The sequence below is a fragment of the Vanellus vanellus genome (genome assembly GCF_965231255.1).
Source record: "Vanellus vanellus genome assembly, chromosome: 14".
NCBI classification, from domain to species: Eukaryota; Metazoa; Chordata; class Aves; order Charadriiformes; family Charadriidae; genus Vanellus; species Vanellus vanellus.
Window position 1 is genome coordinate 14,141,115 of NC_138919.1, and position 22,849 is coordinate 14,163,963.

The 22,849-nt window shown below is 46.3% G+C and overlaps 1 protein-coding gene across 1 annotated transcript in view; it reads left to right on the top strand.

The window, feature by feature from the left end:
- CACNA1H (calcium voltage-gated channel subunit alpha1 H) overlaps positions 1-22,849 on the top strand; it is a 257,797-nt gene that overhangs the window by 208,537 nt on the left and 26,411 nt on the right. Inside the window, exons 15-26 of the mRNA XM_082490356.1 lie at positions 1,808-1,898; positions 4,066-4,274; positions 5,994-6,428; positions 7,125-7,225; positions 7,647-7,770; positions 7,911-7,979; positions 8,089-8,273; positions 10,494-10,620; positions 11,250-11,375; positions 12,102-12,191; positions 13,063-13,276; positions 21,298-21,449. Coding sequence (XP_082346482.1) covers positions 1,808-1,898; positions 4,066-4,274; positions 5,994-6,428; positions 7,125-7,225; positions 7,647-7,770; positions 7,911-7,979; positions 8,089-8,273; positions 10,494-10,620; positions 11,250-11,375; positions 12,102-12,191; positions 13,063-13,276; positions 21,298-21,449 — 1,923 coding nt within the window. The remainder of the gene's footprint in view (positions 1-1,807; positions 1,899-4,065; positions 4,275-5,993; positions 6,429-7,124; positions 7,226-7,646; positions 7,771-7,910; positions 7,980-8,088; positions 8,274-10,493; positions 10,621-11,249; positions 11,376-12,101; positions 12,192-13,062; positions 13,277-21,297; positions 21,450-22,849) is intronic.

The window sequence follows — 22,849 nt, forward strand, 5'->3', positions numbered from 1 at the left end:
TATTAGCTGTGTTACAGAAAACCCTTCTCAGGGCTCTATTTCAGCTACCAGGGCTCGATTCAAGCCTTGCACTTATAAATGCATAACTTAGCTCTGGTTGCAAACCAAAGATGTTTAAAGTCTCCTTGTACAACTCCCAAGAGGAAGTATCAGAGGAGCTGGGTTTTCTTTTGTCATCCCTGGTTCTGGTGGTATGTTGGGAATATGGCAGAAATTCTTGTTTTGACCTCTTTGTCTTTGCCCTCTTACAGAGTGATCCTCTTAGCGGGTATAAAAGAAACTGAGATGCACTTCTCCTTTTGCTCAGGTGTTTCTTTTCCTTAGATGGAGAGCGACTCCTGGGAGACTTCTGCAGCTAAGAGGGTGCACATTATTGCTGCTCTAAGCTCTGAACCATCAGCAGCATTTCAGCAAGGACACTAAAAATTATCGTGTGAATCACAGTACACAGTCTCAGCTTAATCTCAGGTTCTTATCTGCCCGTGGAGCAAGTTTGGCAGGAGTAACCCAAGAAGACAATAGGCTTAAATGGCCACAAACCCTTTTTTAGTACATTTGTGCTCAGGACAAGCAGCCCGACTTCAAACAGAACCATAATTGCATATTTGTGCTTACATTGTTCCCGTGTCATTTTGAAATCTACCCCAGAGCTGCTCTGGAAAAGCGGACAAACCTTCCAAAATTATGCAAATCTTTCATCTACTCTGCGCTAGTGCTTCTGCTCCAAAACAGAGAAGATGAATAAGGGAGCTTAAGCCTTTCAGTCATTCTGTCCGTTTGGCTGCACCAGTTAGCAATACATCACAGATGAAATTAAGTTCACTGCCATTTCAGCACCGTGTCTCTAGAAACCACGGTGATTTGTTCAGGCATCAGTTAAGGAACCGTGCTCCTTTTTCTGGGATCAGCTGCTTTAATCCAACCATTTGCTACCAATTTGCACAGCTTTTCTACAGTCTTGATGGATCAAGCCAGAGTCATGCCGACAGCCTCCTGGAATCTCTGCTGTCTGCAGACCTCCCCTAGCAGAGGAGAACCTGACACTAGCTCTTCGTTCCCAGGCTTGTACATTATTGAGGCTGATCGGTTTTGGTAGCAGAGGTAGATATGTATGAAAGGGAACAAATAACTGGACTTTGAGGAGGAAAGCTAGTCTGAGGGTGGTTGGCTGTTCTCTGTCCGGAGATGACGCTGTGCTGCCAGGCAAGCTGGCCTCATTCCTTTCTGCCTCAGCTTCAGTGTTGCCAAGAGATTTCTCAATACAATCTCGACTACCAACCAGCGTGAAGCAAGCAAATCAGGGCTGGGTTTTCAGATCTAAGTCAAATTTACTATGCTGTCAAATAAAGAAGAAAAACCCTTCGACACCCTTTGACATTAAAACCTAAGTGCTTTCAGCTGGGATCACGGAGAGTGCAGATATGGAACCCCACAATGCCAATTTTTCTTAGTCGCTCCTCTGATTACAGCTGCACTTTCGTGTTCTTCCCTGGGATACACTGTTCGGTGAGGCTGGGCACAGTGCAGGGAACACAACAACATTGCAGGAACAGTAGTCACAATCACAACATCATCCTTTCCGTTCAAGTACAAAAATGAATGAAAACAAGGAAGAGGGACTTACCGAGGGTCATTCCCCAAGGCAGTGTCACAGGGAATTTGGCATTCTGCCCTTCTAATTCTTGGGGCCACACTTAAACTAACCATGGGGAGCTGAGGTACCTCTGAGCTGCTAAGTAGTCCAAATGGTCTTTGTGCTAAAGTTTAAACCAATTGAATCTGTTAATTATCCTTCTCCTCTCTGCAGGGTGATGCCAATAGGTCAGACACAGATGAGGACAAGACATCTGCCAACTTCGATGATGATTTTGAGAAGCTAAAAGACCTCCGAGCAACAGGTAGGTTTTTGTCTCTACATTTTGTTGGGAATCTGAGAGCTACAACTCTGTTTTCACAGTCATCTTTCATAGAAACTTATGGAGGAAAGTGGAAGAATCCATTTTATTTGACAATTAATCTGATACCTATGTTGACAGAGCAGCTATGCAAAAAGCGCTGGGAAAGCTAAATAAGCGTTGATATTTCCTTTAAACATATGTTTTTCTAATTTAAACTATACCAGAATATTTAGATATGTCTCATCGTTTCTTCTGTATCACTACCACAGAATGGTTTGCTGACAGCAATATTCTCACATTACTTCTCAGCAGCTTTTCAAATCAGTCATGTTCTCATCTATTCTTTCTGGTTTCTCTCACAAATGCATTTAGGTGAGGTTTGATTGATGGAAATGTTGCTATTATTTGTGTTTCAGGAGGGCCTGGCAATTGATTTGAGGTAAGGCCACGTTGTACTAGTGCACTATAAACATGGAATAGTAGGTGACAGCCTTCATTCTGTAGAGTTTGCAACCAGACAGGAGACAGGAAGGGATCACATATTTTAACAAAGTGAATAGCATGATGGTAAACAGGAACCAGTTCCTCTGTTCTTTGATTCTCAGCTTGGGCTCTTGTTAGGATTAGTTTAAATGCTTCTAAACCAGGATTCATTTCAGCTAAGGAAATTATATTGATTGTGGGAAGCAGGTGGAATTCAGCTGAGGAAGGAGCAGAAGTAATTTGTTGGGGAAGCTGAGACAGAGCTGAATCACAGCAAGGTGATGGAGCTTCTCAGTCTGCAGAATAAGCAACGAATTCCAAACACCAAGTGATCAAGTGAATGTCCATTGCAGATAGTTGGCAAGGAGCCCACAGCACCAACTATGAACCAGCTTTGCACCAACTATTTGCCGAGCAGCTTCAAATAATAAGAGAGATCTAGGGAAAATAATTATTGTCACCTCTTCTCAGGCAATTCGAGAATAGAAAACAGGGCTGAACTTGCCATCAGTCAAAGTCCATAAGTAATTGTGTGTCTCCATAAGCCTCATAGGTGCCAGTCGGTGACGTAACAGCATAAGGACATTAACAATTCTATTACAGTGCCATTGGTCTGTAAACAGATACACTGGCAAGAGGAATGTGTATTGCAGATTAGCAATTTTTGAGCTGGATCTTCCACCCCTCAAAGTGAATGGCAGTGTTCCCATGGACTTCAGTGGTGCAGATCAGGTATTTGTGCACAAGCCGGCAACTAAACAGATGCTACAATAGAAGCACACTGCATTACAAAAGCAGCCATTGGAAGAAAAATAGCAGGGGTAATGCACTCACTTGGATTTCTCACTGCAGACTTGTACTTCTCTCCTGCTGGTCGCAGAAGCTCCCATCCTTCCCCCTCCTTAAGACCAAATCTGCAGTTATTAAACCAGAACCCACAAAGCCCAGTAGAACGGGACCTAGTTCAGCTTTAGTTTTGTGTTTGAAATTAGACTTCGGGGTTTGAGTATTACAGCACTCCATAGGGCTGGAGGTGTTAGGCCTGGTTTGTCTTCAGTGTGAACACCGGTTTTGCAGTCTGTACTTGCCGTACAGCTAAAATAGATGCTTTCTGCCGTTACCACAGAGATGTGCCATTAGATTTTTCTGTTACAGGAGTGCTACTTTTCTAGATGGGTAGACGTGTAAAAGCAGCTTCCATTTCCTGTCCCCTGAACAGATGTCTAAATACAATAACTAATGTTTACTTAGTGCCTTCCCCATGAAGGAACTTGGAGCATATCAGAACTGCATAAAAATCTCTGTGCAAGACTGTATGACAGGGAGAAGAGATTAACTTCCTAGGGTAAATTTAGCCAGTCCTCAACATCTGTTCCCTGGAAACTCTGTCCCAGTCCCCCAACACCTTAACTCCACTCTCTAAATCCCAAGAAACAGTGAGCAAAAGAAGCTCCCCTTGGAGGGCAAGGAGTTCCGAGTCCAGGCAAGGCCAAAGACCTCTTAAAAGGTCATGACATTTGCTTTATGCCTTTCAACATGGTGGGGGGGATCTCATTGCCCACAACATCTCATCTCCATTTGGCAGAGTTCCTAGAAGACCCAAGGAGCAATGTCCATTTTGGAGAGTGATTTCTGTAGCTGTAGCTCAGCATTCAGCTCGTATTCTCTCTCCCTTTCTCTCCAGAGATGAAGATGTACTCACTTGCCGTCACCCCAAATGGACACCTGGAGGGCAGGGGAAGCATGCCACCTCCTATAATCATGCGCACTGCTGCCACACCAATGCCCACACCAAAATGTTCCCCACACATGGATTCAGTGCACACTTTTGTGGATTCGAGGAGAGGGAGTAATGCTTCGCTAGACCCCTTGAGCTACGATCAGAAGTCCTTGGTAGGTTCCTATTGCTAAGAACTCTCCCTCAAGTGCCTGCAAGCAGCACAGCTGATGTATGTGTGTGTGTGTGTGTGTGTACACACATGTGTGTATGCATGCACACGTTGCTGGAAAGAAAAAAGGAGGGTGATAGAGGTGAGGATTATGTGGAAAGGCGGGAGGAGAACAGAGTCAAGAGGGAGAAATGAAGGGGTGTGCTGTGCTGGGGCGGGACAGTGACAACAGTCAAGGACAGTGAGTATATGAAGAGGGGAGCCAGGGATGTACTGGGATTCAGTGTTTTCCTGCCTAGTATCTGATTGAAGTCCATGCCAAGCCATCTCACTGGAGAGATGCAATCTGAGACAAGTCGTAAGTTCATGCCGTTCTTCCGGCAAACCTCTCTGAGGAGGAGCAGGCAACTTTTGCCAACCACACTGTTGATTTTGTGGTGCCTTGGAGAAGCTGTCAAGTGTTCCTGCGAGGATGAGGCTTGTTTCCCCCCATACCATTTTAGAGTTACATCTTGAATCCACCTTATGTCAAGGGAAATGAAGCATTTGTTCTTACCAACACAGCAGCTGAGCTCCAGTTATGGTACAACAGCCCCGTTGGAGGGGAAACAGAGGAAACAAGGTATGAGCTGACCGATTGCCACCAGGCACAGCTCATGGAGCAGAGATCTGGCTGGAGCTGACTGCTTTGGCAACTGATTGCAGTCTGCCCACAGCAGGGGAGCGGGAGGGCAGCTCTGTGAAAACAGAGAGAGCAGAGTTAATAGACAAAGTGGATTTCTGCTGCTGCTTATCTATCCCATTCCTCTGCTCTGTAACTGCAATATCATGTTCAAATCAAGGCAGCGGAGCGTGACGGCGCTTCACACAGAGACAGAGCCACTATCCCCTTTGGTAAGCTGCTTAGTCAAGGTAATGCTTTTGAAAAGAAAATAGAGATGACTGTTGTTTGCCTTGGGGTTTCATGGGATTGTGAGTTGCAGGAGAGGCTTGTTCATCGTTTGAATCCTTTCTCTGAGAGCACATCAGTGCCACCAGCCAAAGGAAGATGAAGCAGTCAGAGGACAGCTGGCCAACACTGAGAAGGAGGAGGAAGGCAGTTTGCCTCGTTTTGTGCTGGGAGGAAGCCATGGAGGGAAAAGGAGTTTTCCTTCTAGCTTTTCTGCTCTGACCTTACGTGCTCTCATCCTGGCAACTACCTACCAGCCACAGTGCACTGACGCACTGATCACTGCCAGAAATTCGCTGTGAGAGAAACATTCATTCCACCTCCTTATGCAGCAAATTGAAGAGAAAGTAATGCAAATAGAGGCACAATTTCCAACAGACACTTGGGTGACTCGGGTGCAGGAGCCCCTTTAGAAGTCAGGAGAGTTATGTGCTGAAACCACTTGAACATGAGGAAGGAAAATGCCACTTCAGCAATAGTATCTTCAGGTTCAGTTTTTGTGCAGTTAATGTTGCCAGGACAGTAGAACGTCATGCAGCACAGAGGATTGGTAGCTGTGCTACAGGTGTACCTCAAAGAGTATCTTCAGCGTGGGCTTAGCTGGGTGCTTGGCTCCCATCTCAAGGCATTGGCATGGTGAAATCAGAGCAGTAAGGAAGTCTGGAAGGGGAAGATGTGACTTGCAACAAGAAGGGTCTTCCAGTCTGGGCAAAATGCCTTATCCTTTGGCTTCCTCCTGCAAACATACCCTCAAACGTCTTTCTCCTCTCTCAGTCCAGCCTCCGCAGTTCCCCTTGCGCCAACTGGGGCACCAGCAGCAACTGGGGAAGCCGACGCTCAAGCTGGAATAGCCTGGGCAGAGCCCCGAGCCTCAAGAAGAAGAACCAGTCGGGAGAAAGAGAGTCCTTGCTCTCTGGGGAGGGGAAAGGCAGCACAGACGATGACTCCGACGATGCCAAGTCCAGCACAGTCAGCAGGCCCTCCTTGCACCGCCGGGCAGAGTCCCTGGACTGCCGCAGCTCCCTGGACCTGCCTGAGCTGCTCCAGTTGCCCACCATGCGCCACTCGCTCAGTGTCAGCCCCATGGCCGTTCTGCCTGCCGAGTACCAAGACTGCAACGGCAAGATGGTTCACGTCCCCAGTGAGTTCTTCCTGCGTGTCGACAGCCACAAGGAAGATGCCATAGACTACGAGGATGACATGGAGGATGTGAGTTGAGGGGGAAGTTGGGCGGTCGTGCTTTAAGTGGCTTTTCCACTCCAAGAAGGTTGATTAAAAATCAGGCTTTGAAATGTGTTACTGCCTAATGGCTGGCGTAGACAAAATGAATCCAGATCTGAGGGATGGGCATCAACTTCCCAAAAGGCTTTTTCTTTTGCTAATGGGTTGGGCTGTGACCTTGCAGTGGTCTCTAGTGAGGTAAAACTGCAAGGGGTTGTTCGTGCAGTTGTGTAGCTTTTGGAATGGTTGAGATTGTCCCCCTGGCCCAAGATGCCTCCAAAAATGAGCTGTGGACACAACAGCTAGCTAATGTCTTTGCTCACAAGAGCTGTTTGGCATCTCTAAGGCTTGAAAGCCTTGAAAGAGTGTTCTCTATTTAACTTTTTGTTGTTTGATGCCTTTTTGGCTTTGGCACAACTTTGGATCTCAAAATGATACCTGCCTAGAAAGTCTGCTTTGTTATGTCCGTATCTCACTCTACAGCAGCCCCTTTCTTCCACCCCTTTCCTCCCTATTTTGTTGGACAAATGTGACAATGCCTGCCAAATCTCTGTCCCAAAAGCTGTGACTCCCTACACACACTGTGAAATGCCATGTACTGCCCCCTTTCACAAAAGGATTGTGAAAGTTGAAGAGGCAGGAAAATAAAAGAGGAAGAAAAGGTGTTTCTTCTTTTCTATCCAGAGTTACTGCTACCGGATTCGTAAAGTCCTGGAGCCGTACAAACCACAGTGGTGCAAGAGTCATGAAGACTGGTCCCTCTACGTGTTTTCCCCACAGAATCGGTAAGAAATCCCAGTGAAATGCCAGCCCACCAGGTTTCTGTGGTAATGGAATAGTACATTTCTAGCTAGCGTTCCCTTGAGAAAAATCTCTTTCTGGTGCAGAAGCAGTAAGAGTTTCAGAAATCCAATTCCTGATTTTTAGGTAACTTTTCCTGTTACATGTGGTTGCAGAGTTGTTGCATGGTTCGCTCCGTGCCTGTCTAGGAAGAAGGGTGGGTTAACCAGTATTAGTAATAGCTGTTATTAGATCTTGTTTACTGCGTTGATAATAACAGCTGAAGCTTGTGGAGAGACTAGTGCACCGCCTGGGCTGATGCTGGTGGCACAGCTGCTGAAGACTTTTGAGGACGTGCCATTGGGGTGGGAGTCTCTTGCTGACCCAAACATCTGGAGGATATTTTTCTCCCCACCATTTCTTCAGGTTCCGAGTGATGTGCCAGAAGGTCATTGCCCACAAAATGTTTGATCACGTAGTGCTGGTCTTCATATTTCTCAACTGCATCACTATAGCACTGGAGCGACCAGACATAGACCCACACAGCACGGTGTGTACCCAAGTCATTTTCTTCCTTGGTGCAGCAGCCAGATCTTAGTCTTGTCAGGGCAAGACCCTGCAAGATGAAAGATGTTTGTTTTCTAACATCTTTAAATAACTTGCCTCTTTTTGTTGTTCTGTGTTTTACAGGAAAGGATATTCCTAAGTGTTTCTAATTACATCTTCACTGCAATCTTTGTGGCTGAAATGATGGTTAAGGTAATTACATTTTCATCCCGTGGCCTATAGTGAGTCCTGGCAAAGACCAGAACGTGACATAGTTATGATCTGGGTGAAGATTTAATTGTCTTTTTTCTCCTGGCTGTAGGTGGTAGCTCTTGGCTTTTTCTCTGGGGAGAACACCTATCTGCAGAGCAGCTGGAATGTCCTGGATGGAGTCCTGGTCTTTGTATCTATCATTGACATTATTGTCTCCATGGCATCGGCAGGCGGAGCTAAGATCCTGGGTGTCCTTCGCGTTTTGAGGCTTCTGCGGACCTTGAGACCTCTCCGGTACGCTCACCGATAGGATGGCTGAGTTTGCTTTGTGTGGATAGATTAAGGAGTTTGAAAAAATGCACGTGATTCATCAAGGTCTTGCTTAATAACACAAAGAGCTGAAACACAGCTGAAACACCCTGAAAACAGGATAGAATCATCTTTGGGGAGCTCTTATCTAGTGAAATTGTTTGAAAACAGTGAAATTAGTTATAATTCTTCTTCACCAGCATGGAAAAGAGCGGATGGAGTTTGGAGTGAGAGGTGTTATCGTACTCAGGCAGTTAGTGCAGTGAATGCCTCCTCCACGCTGCATTTTTATCACCGTTTTACAAATCAGTCTAGCTCCTTGTTAAACTGCACAGCCTCACAGTCATTCCCAAGCAGAGAGGTCGCGTTGGCTGGGAGAGAATTTACAATTGAACAGGTGCTGACAATAATTTGATAAGCTCCAGCATCTATACCTGCTCTCCCGTGCCTGCATATCTAACATTACTGCAAAACAATTTAGCTCTCAGCTAAGTGGAGGAAGGGGAGACACTTTCAGTATCTGAGAAAAGGAATAAAGAGAATTTGTATTTTGTTTACGATTATACAATAACAAAGAGTGTTAATGCTTGGGGGATTTTTATCAGCTCATGCCTCCTGTTCTGTTTCCACCCTGCTTGGCGAGAAACACAAGCTTTTTTCATGAAATTTCAGGGGAAATAAGATAGGCACCTCCAGAGACCTGTAGGCTTTCTGATGAAAAGCTGCTTGCTTAGGAAAGTAATAGGAAGAGGCACTCTTGTTTAGGCCCATGACCGCAAGAACAACAGCTATTTGTCTGCTGCTTTGTATTTCCTTAGTGACAAGTAACTTTGTGAGTGTTTCTGTCTCCTCTCTTGCTCCCACGCTCTGTTCTGCTGGTGGCATCAGGGTCCCCTTGCAGTGCTGGCTCACCAGGAGCCACTCTGGGTCACGCTGGACAAAGCTTGGCCTGGCAGCACTTCAGGGCACCTGTCTAACATGCATATCTAGGAACAGAAATCAGGGCGATTCGTACATAAGCAATTTTTAAGTAAACATAAGGGGAAAAAAAGGGAATCGGTCTTGGAGAATAACTAGGCCAGATCTTATTAATAGAGAGGAATTCATCACCTCTCACGATGGCTTCATTTATCACAGCCTCTTCTGGGATTACTCCAGGGACCATTCCTAACACTTTGTAGGTGCAGTTCAGACTGCCGCATTATTTGCTGCCAAACAAGACCCTATTGAAATGCTTTGTCCCTGCAGCATACGACTCTCCTCTTTTCTCTGTGTTCGGTGGGCATGAAAGCATCATTAGCAGTGCAAGCTCAAGCTACCTACAAGGACTCATACCCCCTCCCCTCTACAGGCCCCTCCTAAAAAAAGCTTTGATGTTCTTCAGTCAAAACACCCACCTTCCCAGAAAAGCTTGCTTGGGATAGTTACGCTTATGTGTGTAAACACATTTTTCAGACACCCATGGGAGAATCATTCTCCAGGCGCTCATACAGGAAAGGAAAACCCTTGTTCTCCATAATACCCAAAAGCCGCTTCAGGCCATGCTCAGAGCATGCCTGGCCTCTCACAGCCTCACAGCAAGCGAGCAAGCTGCTCTTTAATGGGATGACCCTTTGGCTGTGGAGCTGTGATCACAAGCTCCTGTTGGCTAAGAGTCGGTTCGGGAACTAATTAGGAAACAAATTGAAACCGCTTTGTTTGAAAAGTTGTCATGGGGCCCAGGCCAGTAGGGCAGGTGGGCACTTACGCCTGTAGAAAGAGGACAAGACATGCTCTCTCGTACCACTGTGGAGCTGTTTACACGTTGTGTTGAGAAGCAGGCTCCTGCCTGGTGTGTGTGCCCCTCTGCTTGGATCAGAGAGACCTCAGAGGGGATCAGCTCTCTGAACTGAGGTACGAATAGCTCTGTAGTGGGAACCTCTGTGATATTCTGCCCATAGAGAATATTCCCTCCTCACTGTTACTTGTAAGCAATTGCCCAACACCCTGCTGACGGGGTGTCTTACGCTTTTTTAATTCCATCTAATGTGACTGCGAATGTTCCGGTTGTCCAAATTAAGTCACTAATCGTCTCTGAATGCTGCCTGCAGGTAGAGGAGGGTTGTGTTAGCTTTACTGCAGCCCAAGCAGAGGAGGAAAAGCAAGCATATAACAACAGGGCATGCATAAAAATTAAAAGCTTTATTGTTTTGCTATTTTTTCCAGAGTCATCAGCAGAGCCCCAGGTCTGAAGCTGGTGGTAGAAACCTTGATCTCCTCCTTGAGGCCTATTGGGAATATTGTTCTCATCTGCTGTGCATTCTTCATTATCTTTGGGATTTTAGGGGTCCAGGTAGAGTATTTCCCTCACCACGGCCATCTGTAAGTGACTGCTGCAGAAGAGAAGCTGTTTTTCTCACCACCCTGGAGTTAAGGTGGAAGTAATGAGCTTAAACCTCTCCAAAGGAAGATTTCAGTTAGGTGTTAGGAAAAAAGAGCCAGGTCCTAGAAGAAATGCTCCAGGGTGGGCTTGGCATCTGCTCATTGGCGGGTTCTCAGGTTTAGGAGAGCAGACCTCCCTGATGAACAATACCACAGCACCAGCTAAGCCTGCCTGAGGATGAGCGAAGGAAAAGACAAATTCCCAAGATCCCTCCCGGCTCTGTGTGCTAGGATGTATAGAATATCTCTTCCTCAGAGAGGAGGTTGTCATCCTCCCAACAAGACAGGGCAGGCCTGCAGGATCCCCTTCTTTCTGTGTCTGAGGCAATGCACAACAATGTCTCAGGGCCTGAAGTTTCACCAGAGGTGTTTTCCTGCTGTGTGTGTTAGGACAGGTATCTGAGCTGGAAGGAAAGGAATTTGAACTTGGCAAACCACTCTACTAGGGGAAAGAAAGATAAATCAGGGAACAGACATTTCAATGCTGCTTCTTTTTTGGTTTTGTTTTTTCTTTTTTTGTTTGTTTCTTCTGAAATACAGCTTTTTAAAGGCAAGTTCTACTACTGTGATGGTCCTGATGTAAAAAACATCACTACGAAGACTGACTGCACTAACGCACGCTACAAATGGGTTCGGCGGAAGTACAATTTTGACAATTTGGGACAGGTAAAGTCAGTCCTCATTGCAGAGATTTTCTGTACCAGCTTTTAATGGATGAGTACTTGAAATGTATTCCTTGAGGAGGGTGTAGAACCTCCGTCATAGGATGTTTCCAAGAACAACATTGGCATTCATCTATCTGAACCAACCCTAACCGGGTAAAAGTGGATCAGGTTCCCTCTTGATCTCCTGCAGCCAAACTTCCTAGAGTTATGCAGTTCCTCGTTTATAGAAGAGTGTTATCTTAAAGCCACTGCTTTTGCATGCAGTCCCTCATGTATGGACCTCAACTGTCACTTTTAGTCTCTTGAGTTCTAGCTGCTAAGTTTGCAAATGAAGAAAATAAGGTGCTTTATACTGGCTGAAAAGCAAGACAGCCCATAGCAGGAGCTGGGGTATATTATTGCTTTTTAAAACCCCATGACATTGGGCCAGCCTGACACAGTGATTTTTAATCATGCTTTAGTGACCAGAAAGCCTGATGTGTCTGAGCAAAGGTCAGCCTATATGTGAGGGAAAAGGAGCGTTAACAACCATAGTTTGCTCACTTTTAAGCCACATATGGAAATAGGTAAAAGCAAGCCCCAATATGTTGTATTTCTTCACCAACTCCAGGTCAGGTGATGTGTTAGGAGCTGTGGATTGGTTTTGCTGGACATTGTCTGTTGTTAGTTTCTTTTCTGGGGACTAAAATGCAAGACCAATCTTTTCTGTTTGTTTGTTTTCTTATAGGCCCTCATGTCCTTGTTTGTCCTCTCCTCCAAAGATGGCTGGGTGAACATCATGTATGATGGTTTGGATGCCGTGGGTATTGACCAACAGGTAAATGTACTGCAGAGCCCAGATGTGTTGCTCTCAGATGAGTCATGCCTGGGTGACCCTGGTGGTTTTGGAAGTCCCAGGAAGGAGCAGAGCTGTAGGACCTTCTTGAGGTCCTGACTGCCCATTGGGCTGTCAAGATTTTCCATCCTCCACTGAGTGGCTTTTACAGTGGCTGTGCCCCATGTCGTACACAAACAAGCACTGATGGGGTTTTTAGTTAGAACGATGGTACTTGAGAAGGGTCACACATGCCATTGCACCGCGGTTTCACAGAAGGCATATATATTCACATAAGAGTAAACTCACACAAGATGGGAAATGACCAGGAACGTTTTGAAAGAGATGTTGTTAAGTTTGTGTGTTACGTGGCATTTGCAAAGGAAAGTCAAAAGTCTTAGATAAGTAGTGACCCATTGTAGCTACAGTAACACTTTGTACTTAATTTTCCCCTGCCTCTGAAGATCTTGTAACAACTGAGCAACGTTAACTGTAAGCCCACATCTCAAAAAAAAAAAAAAAAAAAGCTGGAGCCTATCTTTAACTAAAATGATCTCACAGGTGGGATCATGCACATACACTGAGATTTATCTTAAGCGGTGTGAAATAAATGCCAAAATAATTAAATCCTGTAAGCCAACTTATGGAGGCTAGGGCAGGCTTTACAACAAAAGTAAAATTCTAATCAGTGAGAAAGTGAACGAGAGGAAACTGTTTTGGGAAAAATTTCCTAACTCCTCCTAGCCCTCTCCTTCTCCCCACAAAAGTGTACTGTGCTGTCTTGTTGCTGCAGAGTGCCCGATATCCTGACTTATACACATCTTGTCTATGCCATTTCTCTTCTCTCTTGTTTTTTGATTCCCCACCTCACCAGCCCGTCCAGAACCATAACCCTTGGATGCTTCTCTACTTCATCTCCTTCCTGCTCATTGTCAGCTTCTTCGTGCTCAACATGTTTGTGGGGGTGGTGGTGGAGAACTTTCACAAGTGCCGACAGCACCAGGAGGCGGAGGAGGCTCGGCGTCGGGAGGAGAAGCGGCTGAGACGCTTGGAGAAAAAGCGCAGGAGTAAGGAGATATACCTGTCTGGTCGGTAGACTGCGTTACAAACCAAAATCTTTCTGAGCCCTGCCTGCTCCCAAAGCAAGACTTTCATTTTTCTTTGGTTTTGTTTCCATGGGATTCAAGAGGCTGTTTTGCTTCATTGCCTCTTTGGCGGTACCTTAAGTCTTGGGTTGCCAACACCCTGGAATTGTCCTCTACAAACCTGATGTAAAGCATTACCTGTTTACTTGGCTGGGGAGAAAATCCTCCTCCAAGCAGAGTCCTCTGTCGCGCTCTGTGAGGCAAAGGGTGTCCCAAGCACCGAGCGGGAGCTTTCGGTGTGACTGAGGGATGCAGTGAGTAAACAGCTGCAATGCTCATTGTGTGCGTGAAGGCCAGTCCCGAGGGTAGACCTGTGGCTTAATGTGCCGCTTGCATCTGGTGGTGGTGGTGGTGGTTTGATTTATTAATTCTTTTCTTAGACAAAATAATTGCGATGCTTTTTGGAATCCTAGCGCATGGCCCCGCATGCCACAAACATGCTGCATGAGGGAATGAACAAACCGACAGCCCTGGGGCGAGGAACGGAGCCCCGAGATGGGGCTGTCCAGAAAATTCTCTGGAAGATGTCCATTACAAGAGATGCTTGCCCCATCACAGGCTGGGCGAGCCCTTCACTGCTGAGCAATGTGCTGGGACTCAGTTTATCCTTGCAAACAGTCCACTTGGAAATACTGGCCAGGTGGAGGGCCATTAGGGTGCAACAGAAGGCCTTTAGCTGAAATCTGCTTCTTAGTGGATCTAGTAGGGACCATCACACCAGACCAGAAAAACACCTGAGCTAGTGTTCCTTTCCTGACCCAGACCTTCCCAGGGGTACTCATGTATTAATTCTCACCTCCACTGCTCCTTGGCAGGCTCCACCAGGGACAAGCTGCCTATAGCATCTGGTGGGTATTCTCAAGGAAGCTGCCAGGAAACCAGTCACACCGACTTCCCAGCCGGTTTTAGTGAACAGGGATAGCCTGCATTAGATGCTGGCAAGCATTTTGTAGAAGTAAGTGAGGGAACGTGGCTTGGGCACTGTGATCAAAGATGAGCTTAGTCAGGGATGAGTGTTGAGTGCTTCTCACCCTGCTTGCCACAGCAGTCCTGTGGCTGTTTGCCTAGCGCTCTGCTGCCCTGTGTAATCTCCTCTAAGGACCTGATATCTCATTGTGACAAATGGCTAGTTGTCTCCCAAACATCAGGCCATAGGTATCCATTTTCAGCTGGAAAAACTGCAGTTAAGTCGAATTGTCTTTCGCCTGGCTCTAAGGACACAGCAGCCAGAGACTTTGCTGGTAGAAACCCCAGCCAGTTTCCTCCACCCATCCACCCTTGAGTCAAAAGGTGGGCAGCTGTATCCCTCACAGCTCCTCTCCTGCTCTTGTGGTCCGCTTTATTGGAGCCATGGGAGACCTCAGCACTAAATGTCTGCACCGTGGTCTCCACAGGGCCTTAATGACAGACTGACCTGACACCACAGTGAAGGCTGAGCCCGTTTCATTTTAGCTGGTTGTGAGTTAAGTAGCTGGCTTAAAATGAAATCTAGATCAAACTAGGTAGCCACAAACAGACGCTAAATATCTTCAGAGATTTAAAAGAGTTCAAATGCAACTTCATTTCCCTTTTCCCATTTTGGTTTTTGAGTTTGAGGTTCCAGCTAAGATTAGAAGTGGAAATCCTGAAGGCAGCATTTCCAGCACAATAAATCAGTTTCAGGATCTCAAGAGTCCTCCTGCTCGTGCAGTATTTCTACCCCAACATGCTGATGCAAGAAGACATTCAAATAAACTCAAAGTTTATATGAAAAAAAAAAAAAAAAGCTTATTTACAAAGAACATTAACCATCCTTAGAGGAAATAGACTGGGGCACAGGTAAGGAGGGATGGCTTAACCACAGCCAGTTGTTGTTCCTGATTAGTAAGCAAATCTTATTACAAGCCTGTCTCTGGCTCGCTTCTTAGACACCGAAAAGAGCCAGTCCCTGTCAAGGTGATGGACACTGTTACATATTGCCCCTCTTTATCCAGCTATCTCGAAGGATAGAGTCAAGGAGATACTTCAGACCGCAGACCCAGGCATTGCACAGATGTGGGTTGTAACATTTCACTGAGAGCGCGCGGGGAGGACGACGGCTTTCTGGAAGGCGATCAAGTCCAATACAGCAACTGAGAGGCTAAACATTTGGCCATGTGCTGGGCTTCCAGGAGGTTACCTCGGATCGTCTGGCTCTGAGGTCTCCTACCTGCCTCTGTTCAGCATGGACAGCTTGGCATCCAGATTTCAGTTGTTAACAAGGTGAAATCAAATATCTGATACACATTTTGAAAGATTACTATTTACATTTTAATGCGGGGTTTTTTTATTATTATTATTTAAATGGGAGTAGTTTTCACCTCATGGGTAATTTAGAAGATGATGGTTTTGGTGAAAAAATATGGCAGACTCAGAAAGATATGAGATGTGGTTGGTGCCGTGCGTGGCAGAGTCTCTGTGGGGGAGCGTCTGTGTGCACGTGCAGGCATGGGATGCTGCACAGTGATGGGATGCTGCACAGTGATGGGATGCCGCACAGTGATGGGATGCCGCACAGTGACGACGGGCTGGCCAGTTTTCCACGTGCCCCAGCGCTGTGTGTCTCACCCGTAGAGAGGAGCGGGTGAGAGGCCAGTCCCCATGGGGCAGGATGGGCACAAGAGAACAGTGATTCTGTGGAAGAGCAAGGAGCCCACGTTGGAAAGCGTAGCAGAGAGCCCTGCTTTTACTTCAGTTGCCATTTCTAGCGTTTTGCTTGAAGAGACCATAAGGGCAAGAAGAATTAGGGCTGTTAACAAGAGTAAAATCCAGTATAGCTGACAGATGTACTATCTGAGCAACACCCGTCCATCTGGACTCGTCCTGTCTGCCTGGCATCTTGTCTTTGTGTCCTGTCTCCTGTCTGTAATGTCTTCTGTGTGTAGCCACCGTGTGTGTGGTTTTGTGTGTTGAGGTCTTTGGGCATCTGTAGGTACCTACACACACAGAAAGGCACCGTTGAGCCACAGTAGTCTTGGACTCAAGTCTGGAAATGGGTTAAGCCTCAGCTTATCAGTGCCTGGACGGTCCCATCCCAAGCAGGTCCTGGGTACGAATCCCGAGGTCTGCAGGCTGGGTCCGGGATTTGGGCCCTGTGTGCAGAGCTGGAGCCTGGCAGAGGGATTGCTCCGTGGAGGACACAGCCCTGCTGTGGTTTCTTCATAAGCTCCCACACGGGTGGGATGGGAAATCATCGTGCGTCTGTTTTGGGGGTACTTTTCAGGTCTTTCAGGAGCCTGGCAGGAGGGTAGCTCTCAGCCCACGTTCCTGCTGTCAGACAGCACCTCAGACCTTTCCAAAAAGTTTGAGGGTAACTTTCATGAAGGAATGAGGACAGGGTGACACCCCGCGCCCCTGTCAGCATTCCTTGACTCCCTCTGCTTCTGTGACAAGCATCACTCAAGGCACTGGCAGTGGAGCTCATGGACCCAAGATGTCTGCAAGGTGCTGCTGCCCTGACAGCAGCAGCAGCCACAGGGCTGCAATGAGCTCAGCTGAGGCCAGGGCCAGCACTGAAAGAAGGCGCTGGGTGCGCCAGTTAACTCTGCTCACGTGAGAGAAGAAGGCAGGGGGTTGAATACGCTGCAGAAATGCATTTGATGTGTTTTTCAAGGCAGAACTGCACAGCGTACTTTTTCACGTGGAGGTAAAAATTCAAGATAAACTAGAATATTTTTCTGAAGCAGTCACTACCTCCATCCACTATATCTACTCTGTAAATAAGTGTAGTGTAATTTAATAATCCTGCAGCTCCTAACCTTTTAATGAGGTTCTCAGAAGACACAGACCGAAACCAGCCTCCCCAGATTAAGGTTTTTGATTAAAACCACATGGATCTGCTTGATCTCCTCTGTGTTCAGGATACGGGGCCAAATCCAACCCGCCTGTATCTGCTGTGAAGCCAGAAGCCGCTGGCCCGCTGAGCGGAGCGCAATGTCAGGTCAAACGCGGGCAGTACCCCGGGCTTCAAAGGCTGCAAGCGGGGTCTGGGTGACACTGTGTGCCAAAAGCAGTGCTGGAAAAGCTGGAAATGCCTGACACAGCCCGGGGGAGGCCCTAGCTGGGGAGCAGAAAGTGCCTTTCAGTAGTGTCACCGAGTCACTGGTCCCTGGGAAGACCCTGAAAACTCAAAGGCAAATGCTTTTTCCTGATTTCCACTCTGTACGAGAGGAGCGTGGCCACAGCTGTGTTTCTCTGAGGCGTTTCCCAACACAGAGCTGAGCATCTGGGCATTGTAGAAAGAAGAGGCCAGTTTTGATTTAAGACTCAGCAGAGATGCCTTTTAGAGCACCGCCTGTAAGCCTTGCTCTCTAGGGGTGAGCAATCGTGGGCAGCACGCAGTGGTATTTAAGTTAGTCCATCCTCTCAATGCCAGAACCATCTCTGTATCCAGCAGAAACATTTGAGCTGTAACTAAAATTTTGGGCACTGCGTATCTGAGTGTTTAGTATTTCCAACTAGGGAATTATCAAACCATCTTGCTTATTTTTCCAGGCAGCTGCAGGTATAGAGCTACTCTGTGCCAAGCATGCATATAAACCCATTAGGGCTTTCTAATGTTTCATGCAGAGGAGAATAATGGAGGAGCCATAGCTAGCAATTGTAATGCCAACCTAAATGCTTTTAAGCTAGGAGACAGTGCTTCATTAATTTTCATGTCAGCAGAATCACAAGCAAAGAAGTTTAAATACTCTTCAGAGAGGTGAGATTCAAGCATTAGCCAACATCTAGAAGTGGGGGTGAGAAAGGACTGTGGTTTTCCTTTTGCATATGTTTGGTGGTTTCTCCTTTCCTTCCTGCGTTTCCACCAATTCAAACCGTCAGCTCAGCTGAAGGGATATTTGTCTGTATTTGACCTAAGTCTGCTAGTTGGCAGATTGGAGTCTCATCCCAGAAACCATTTCCCTGGAGAAACCAGGCACAGGTTGCATTTTGCCTACTGTAATTAACGATGCACTAGATCTCCCCCGTTTGCTGTGCCCACATCCCCATGGACCACTGTTCTCCTCATACAGGTTCTCTTGCAGATTCCAAGTCTCTGGTCGAGCAGGCTGTAGCAGTAGGGGTGTGCAGTGAACACGTACACCCCAACTGGGGAGAATAATGTAGTATATTCTCACTAAGAGGTAAAAATGTGTGTCTGAACTGAAGGGAGGCCAGAGCCACTTGCTGGGCTGTTGACTGAAGCAAAACTCCTGTTCCTAAAGGGACCGGGAATGAACAGTGACGCAGCAGAGCTGGGGGCCTTGGGGCTCTGAAACACAGCCTCCCTCCTGCTCGGAGTGGGACAGAGCTGCAGTGAAGCTGTGTGGCCGATCTCTCACTGCTTTCACCCTGCTGCCACCCCTCTGCCCTCACGGGAAGACCCCAGCCTGACGCCAGCATCGCTGAGAGCAGAAGCTGGCCTGTCCTTCCTGCGCACCCCTGCCCACTACCGTTAGCCTCGCATGAGCGGTATCTCCTCTAATGGACATTGCATGGGTTACTGCACTGAGCATGACAGTGTTGTTGCATGTGTTTCAAAGCGTTGTCAGCTTTATCCCAGACTGTCCTTGTATGTGTCCCCCCAGGAGAAGTTCCGTTTTCATCCGTTAACCTGGCTTCAGGGGTGTAGTGCATCCGAAATGAATAAGGCATTTCCTAGAGCTCCCTTATCCCAGGTCAAGTTAAACCTATCTCAAGTTTTCTGAGCAACCAGTTGATCAGGCACAGCCAGCGCTGAGCACTGGCAGAGCCTACAGACGCAGATCTCTGAGACACTTTCACACAATAAAACAGACCCATCTTTACGGCCGGGTGGTTCCTCCTTACTATTCGTATGCCCAGCCCATGTAAAGAGAGAGCCGTGTTGCCGACAGGCAGCCTGCAAGGTTTTCTGTTCAGTGTCGTTACAGTGGAAAATGTCTTCTTGTGATTATGCGTTAGAATTATACAGGTAGTTCATACAACATAATAAACACTCGATTTTTTGCTGAATTGTTAATCCGTGGCTGCATTTGGGCAGGTTAGAGAGAGTAGTTGCAGTCACCTGCAGCATGTTTTCCTTATGTGCTGCTAGCCTGTGTGTTCACACACTGCCCGTCACTGCGAATGTTGTTCTGAGATCTGTTAATCAACTATTAGTCATTAATTAATAGTCCCTTAAAATAATGTTTGACTCTCTGGGGTATTCTCGGACCTCCCAACAAACTGATTTTTTGCATTCCCAAGAAGACATTTCCAAAAGAAAAAAAGAAAAAGTATGTTGTAAACCTGAATACACATGAAAGCACATTGTACAGACTTAAATAAACATTATACTGCAATGTTTTTATTATTATTTTTTAGACCAAGTGGAAGATTAGCTGAGCTCAGTAGCAAAGAGCCCTAACAGTCCAAGATGACTGGTAGGACTAAGGCACATGAAAGCAACAGAAAAATGTATTCAAAAACAATTGTGTTTGCTTTCATCTTGTTTTTCCACACCCGTTAGCAGAAAAAAAAGTCTAGGTGACCCTGGTCAGAAGGAGATGTTTTTCAAATGCCTCCACTCCACTTTTAACCACCAGAAAAAATAGTAGTTGAAAGAGAGCAACAGATTCAGTTTCCCTTTATCCAATTTATTTTAGGATTTTGAACTCTAATCTGGCATCAGTTGCACTACCAAAGAAAAAAAAAAAAAAAACAACCCACATTTCGAGAGTCACTCCATCTGAAAGATATTAGCAATATGAGAGGAGTGGAACATGTGTTTCAGGGAGGCACTGAGTACTTTTGAACTTCTTTCCCTCCTTATTTTTCAGGTGAAGCAACTCCTTTATCCCAGCTCCTCATGTATTTAAAGCTGAATTTGCTGAAACAAAGGCAAAAAGACCCTCTCTGTTAAGAACAATCCTGCTCTGACTTAGTATGACCTAACATGTCTCTTCCACTTGCAAAATCTACAGTAATGCTGACTTTGGCCTTAAGTACCCTCTTTGAATATTTACATTTCTTAAGTTTGAAAAGAATTTGACTCCATCCGAGTGCCCACAGCCATCTTGTGGTCACAGTCTAATTTAAGAGAGACACACTTAGTAAATACAGCTCAGTCATAGGGCAGTGTCCAAACATTCTCCTTGGAACAGCCCCGGGAACTTGGTCGCATGCAGAGATTTCCCCATTTCAAAGAGAAGAAAGAAGGAGTCATGACCAGAGGCAGAGATATAAAATTCATGTGGTCATAGCCTGAATGGTTTTCTAGATGCAACCATGCCCTTGGTTTTATATTTCCAGAGGAGCTTGTGCTGATAGTCTTCATAGAGACAAATGCTGAACACCCTGTTCCATTGCTGTTGATGCTCTCCTGTGTGCTACTAACCATCACGCATGTGCCCTACTTTGCCACAGGTGTTGCTATGTTTTCTTTTGACCTTTAAAATACACCAAAAGCCTTCTGTGACAGAAGCTCAGCTCAGGTTATGTTCCTCTACGTGGAACATGCCTGACATCAGCAGGATTAGGAGAGATGCGTATCAGAGTCCAGACTGATGGGACCTGCCCTAACCCTTTCCTCTAAACTCGAGTTTGCTCGGTTTGAAGCTTTTCTCTTGGCTTTGGGTCTCATTTCCATCCTGCTTCTCACCCTTTCTGGTTTGTGAGAAAAGTCCCATTAATTGAAGAGGTTGTCCTCTAGCCTGAGACAGAGCAGTAAGGACAGAGAGCGCTGAGAGGAAAAAGCTGTGGAGGTCCCTTCTACAGGCACAAGAGGTCTGTCTCAGCCTGACAACCCCTCTGCGGTTCTTGAAGGCCTTGCTGCAAGGTAGAATCACTTGGCCATTTCACGTGGCTTGCTTGAATCAGTTCTCCCATGGGCTTTGCCCTGCATCTGGGCGTGTGTAAGACACGACCCACAGGCCGCGTTGTGATGGCTGCCAACCATGCAGCAGGGCCTGCGTTCATTGCGTTGCCTTTTTTTTTTTCTACAGAAGCCCAGCGCAGGCCTTACTACGCTGACTATTCCCCAGCGCGGAAGTACATTCATACCCTCTGCACCAGCCACTATCTCGACCTCTTCATCACGTTCATCATTGGGGTCAATGTCATCACTATGTCGATGGAGCACTACAATCAGCCAAAGGTAAGAGCCGCCCATCAACGTGTTGGCTGGGAAAGACAGCAGCATGGGGTAGCAGAGGACCATGCCCTGCTTCCCTGGGAGCATTCCCTGTTCTTTGAAAGCCTCAGCAGGCTCCAGACTCAGCATTGCAATCCATCCAACTCTAGGCCAGCTGTATCATTCGGGAGTCACTTGCCTCAGCCAAAAGCTTGATTTCCCTGTTCTTGCATACAAAAAAAAAAAAACAAAAAAAAAAAAAATACCAGAATAAGGCTAATGGAGAGTGAACTAAACTTTTCCTAGGTAAAGACCAGTCCAAATATTTCCTCTCCCAATCCCAGACGTGACTGACCCTCAAACTGTAAAACAGTCAAGAGTTTTAGAATATTCCACTAACAGATAGAAACATGAAGTTAATGCATACAGAGCAACTTTTCTTCTCCTCAGTGAATTTAGAATAAACCAGCTCTTAAGTAAAACCCTTCTTTTCTTTATGTATCATAAAATCGTTCTTTCCCAAGAAAACCTTTGGCATAAATCATATAGCCTGTGCATTTGCTGCATAGATTAATCTTCCATCGCATTATCATTCATGGATCTCTAGGCTCAGTGTTTGCTTTTCTAGTATTGCATGGTCTGCCAGATAACCTGCAAATGCCTCCTGGAAGCTAAGCCAGAGGGGCACCAAGCCACAGGGTAACGCCTGTGTGTTCTGCGCCAGCTGACTGTGCTGTTCTGCCCCCATAATTCCTTTGCATAACAGCCTTTGTTTCACATGTAAATGTTATTTATCCAGATTAGGTCTTATTTATACTTGGTTTATGTTCATGTGAAACACAGTGTTATAAATCTGAGTGCCAGCCATCACAAATGATGCGAGAATTCAGGCTCAGGCAGCGTGCTTCAGATGAAATAGTAAATTGTCCCACATTCTTTTAAGTTGCCATTTTATTTTAGGCGCTGGAACAAAAATAGGGATAGCGGTGCACTGAGAAATGCCAACATCTAAAAAACTTTCAGCTCTCGTTCCCAAAAAAATCAGTGCTTGGTCATCCCACGTAGCTGGGGTCAGCAAAGCACAGTCATCACACAAATGTGACGAGGAGAGCTTTCCTGTGGCCTGAGGCTTCCTCTGTCAACAAAGCAGGCGTTGCTGTGCAGACTCCTCTATTGCATCTTACTTCCAATTGCGTCTGTTTTGATGTTCGCTGTTACCATTTTTTTATTGTAGGAGACCTGTACTACCTTTAACTAAATTCCCCTTTCCTCCCTCCTCTCCCCAAATCTCTACCCAACCAGAATTGTTTCACTCTGCAGCTATCTATTTGAAGGTCCCAGCGAGATTCTTTTGCTATTGTTGGCCTACAGTTCCAATGAAATCCATTGTAAACACTCATCATCCTAAAGTGTAAACACTGCGG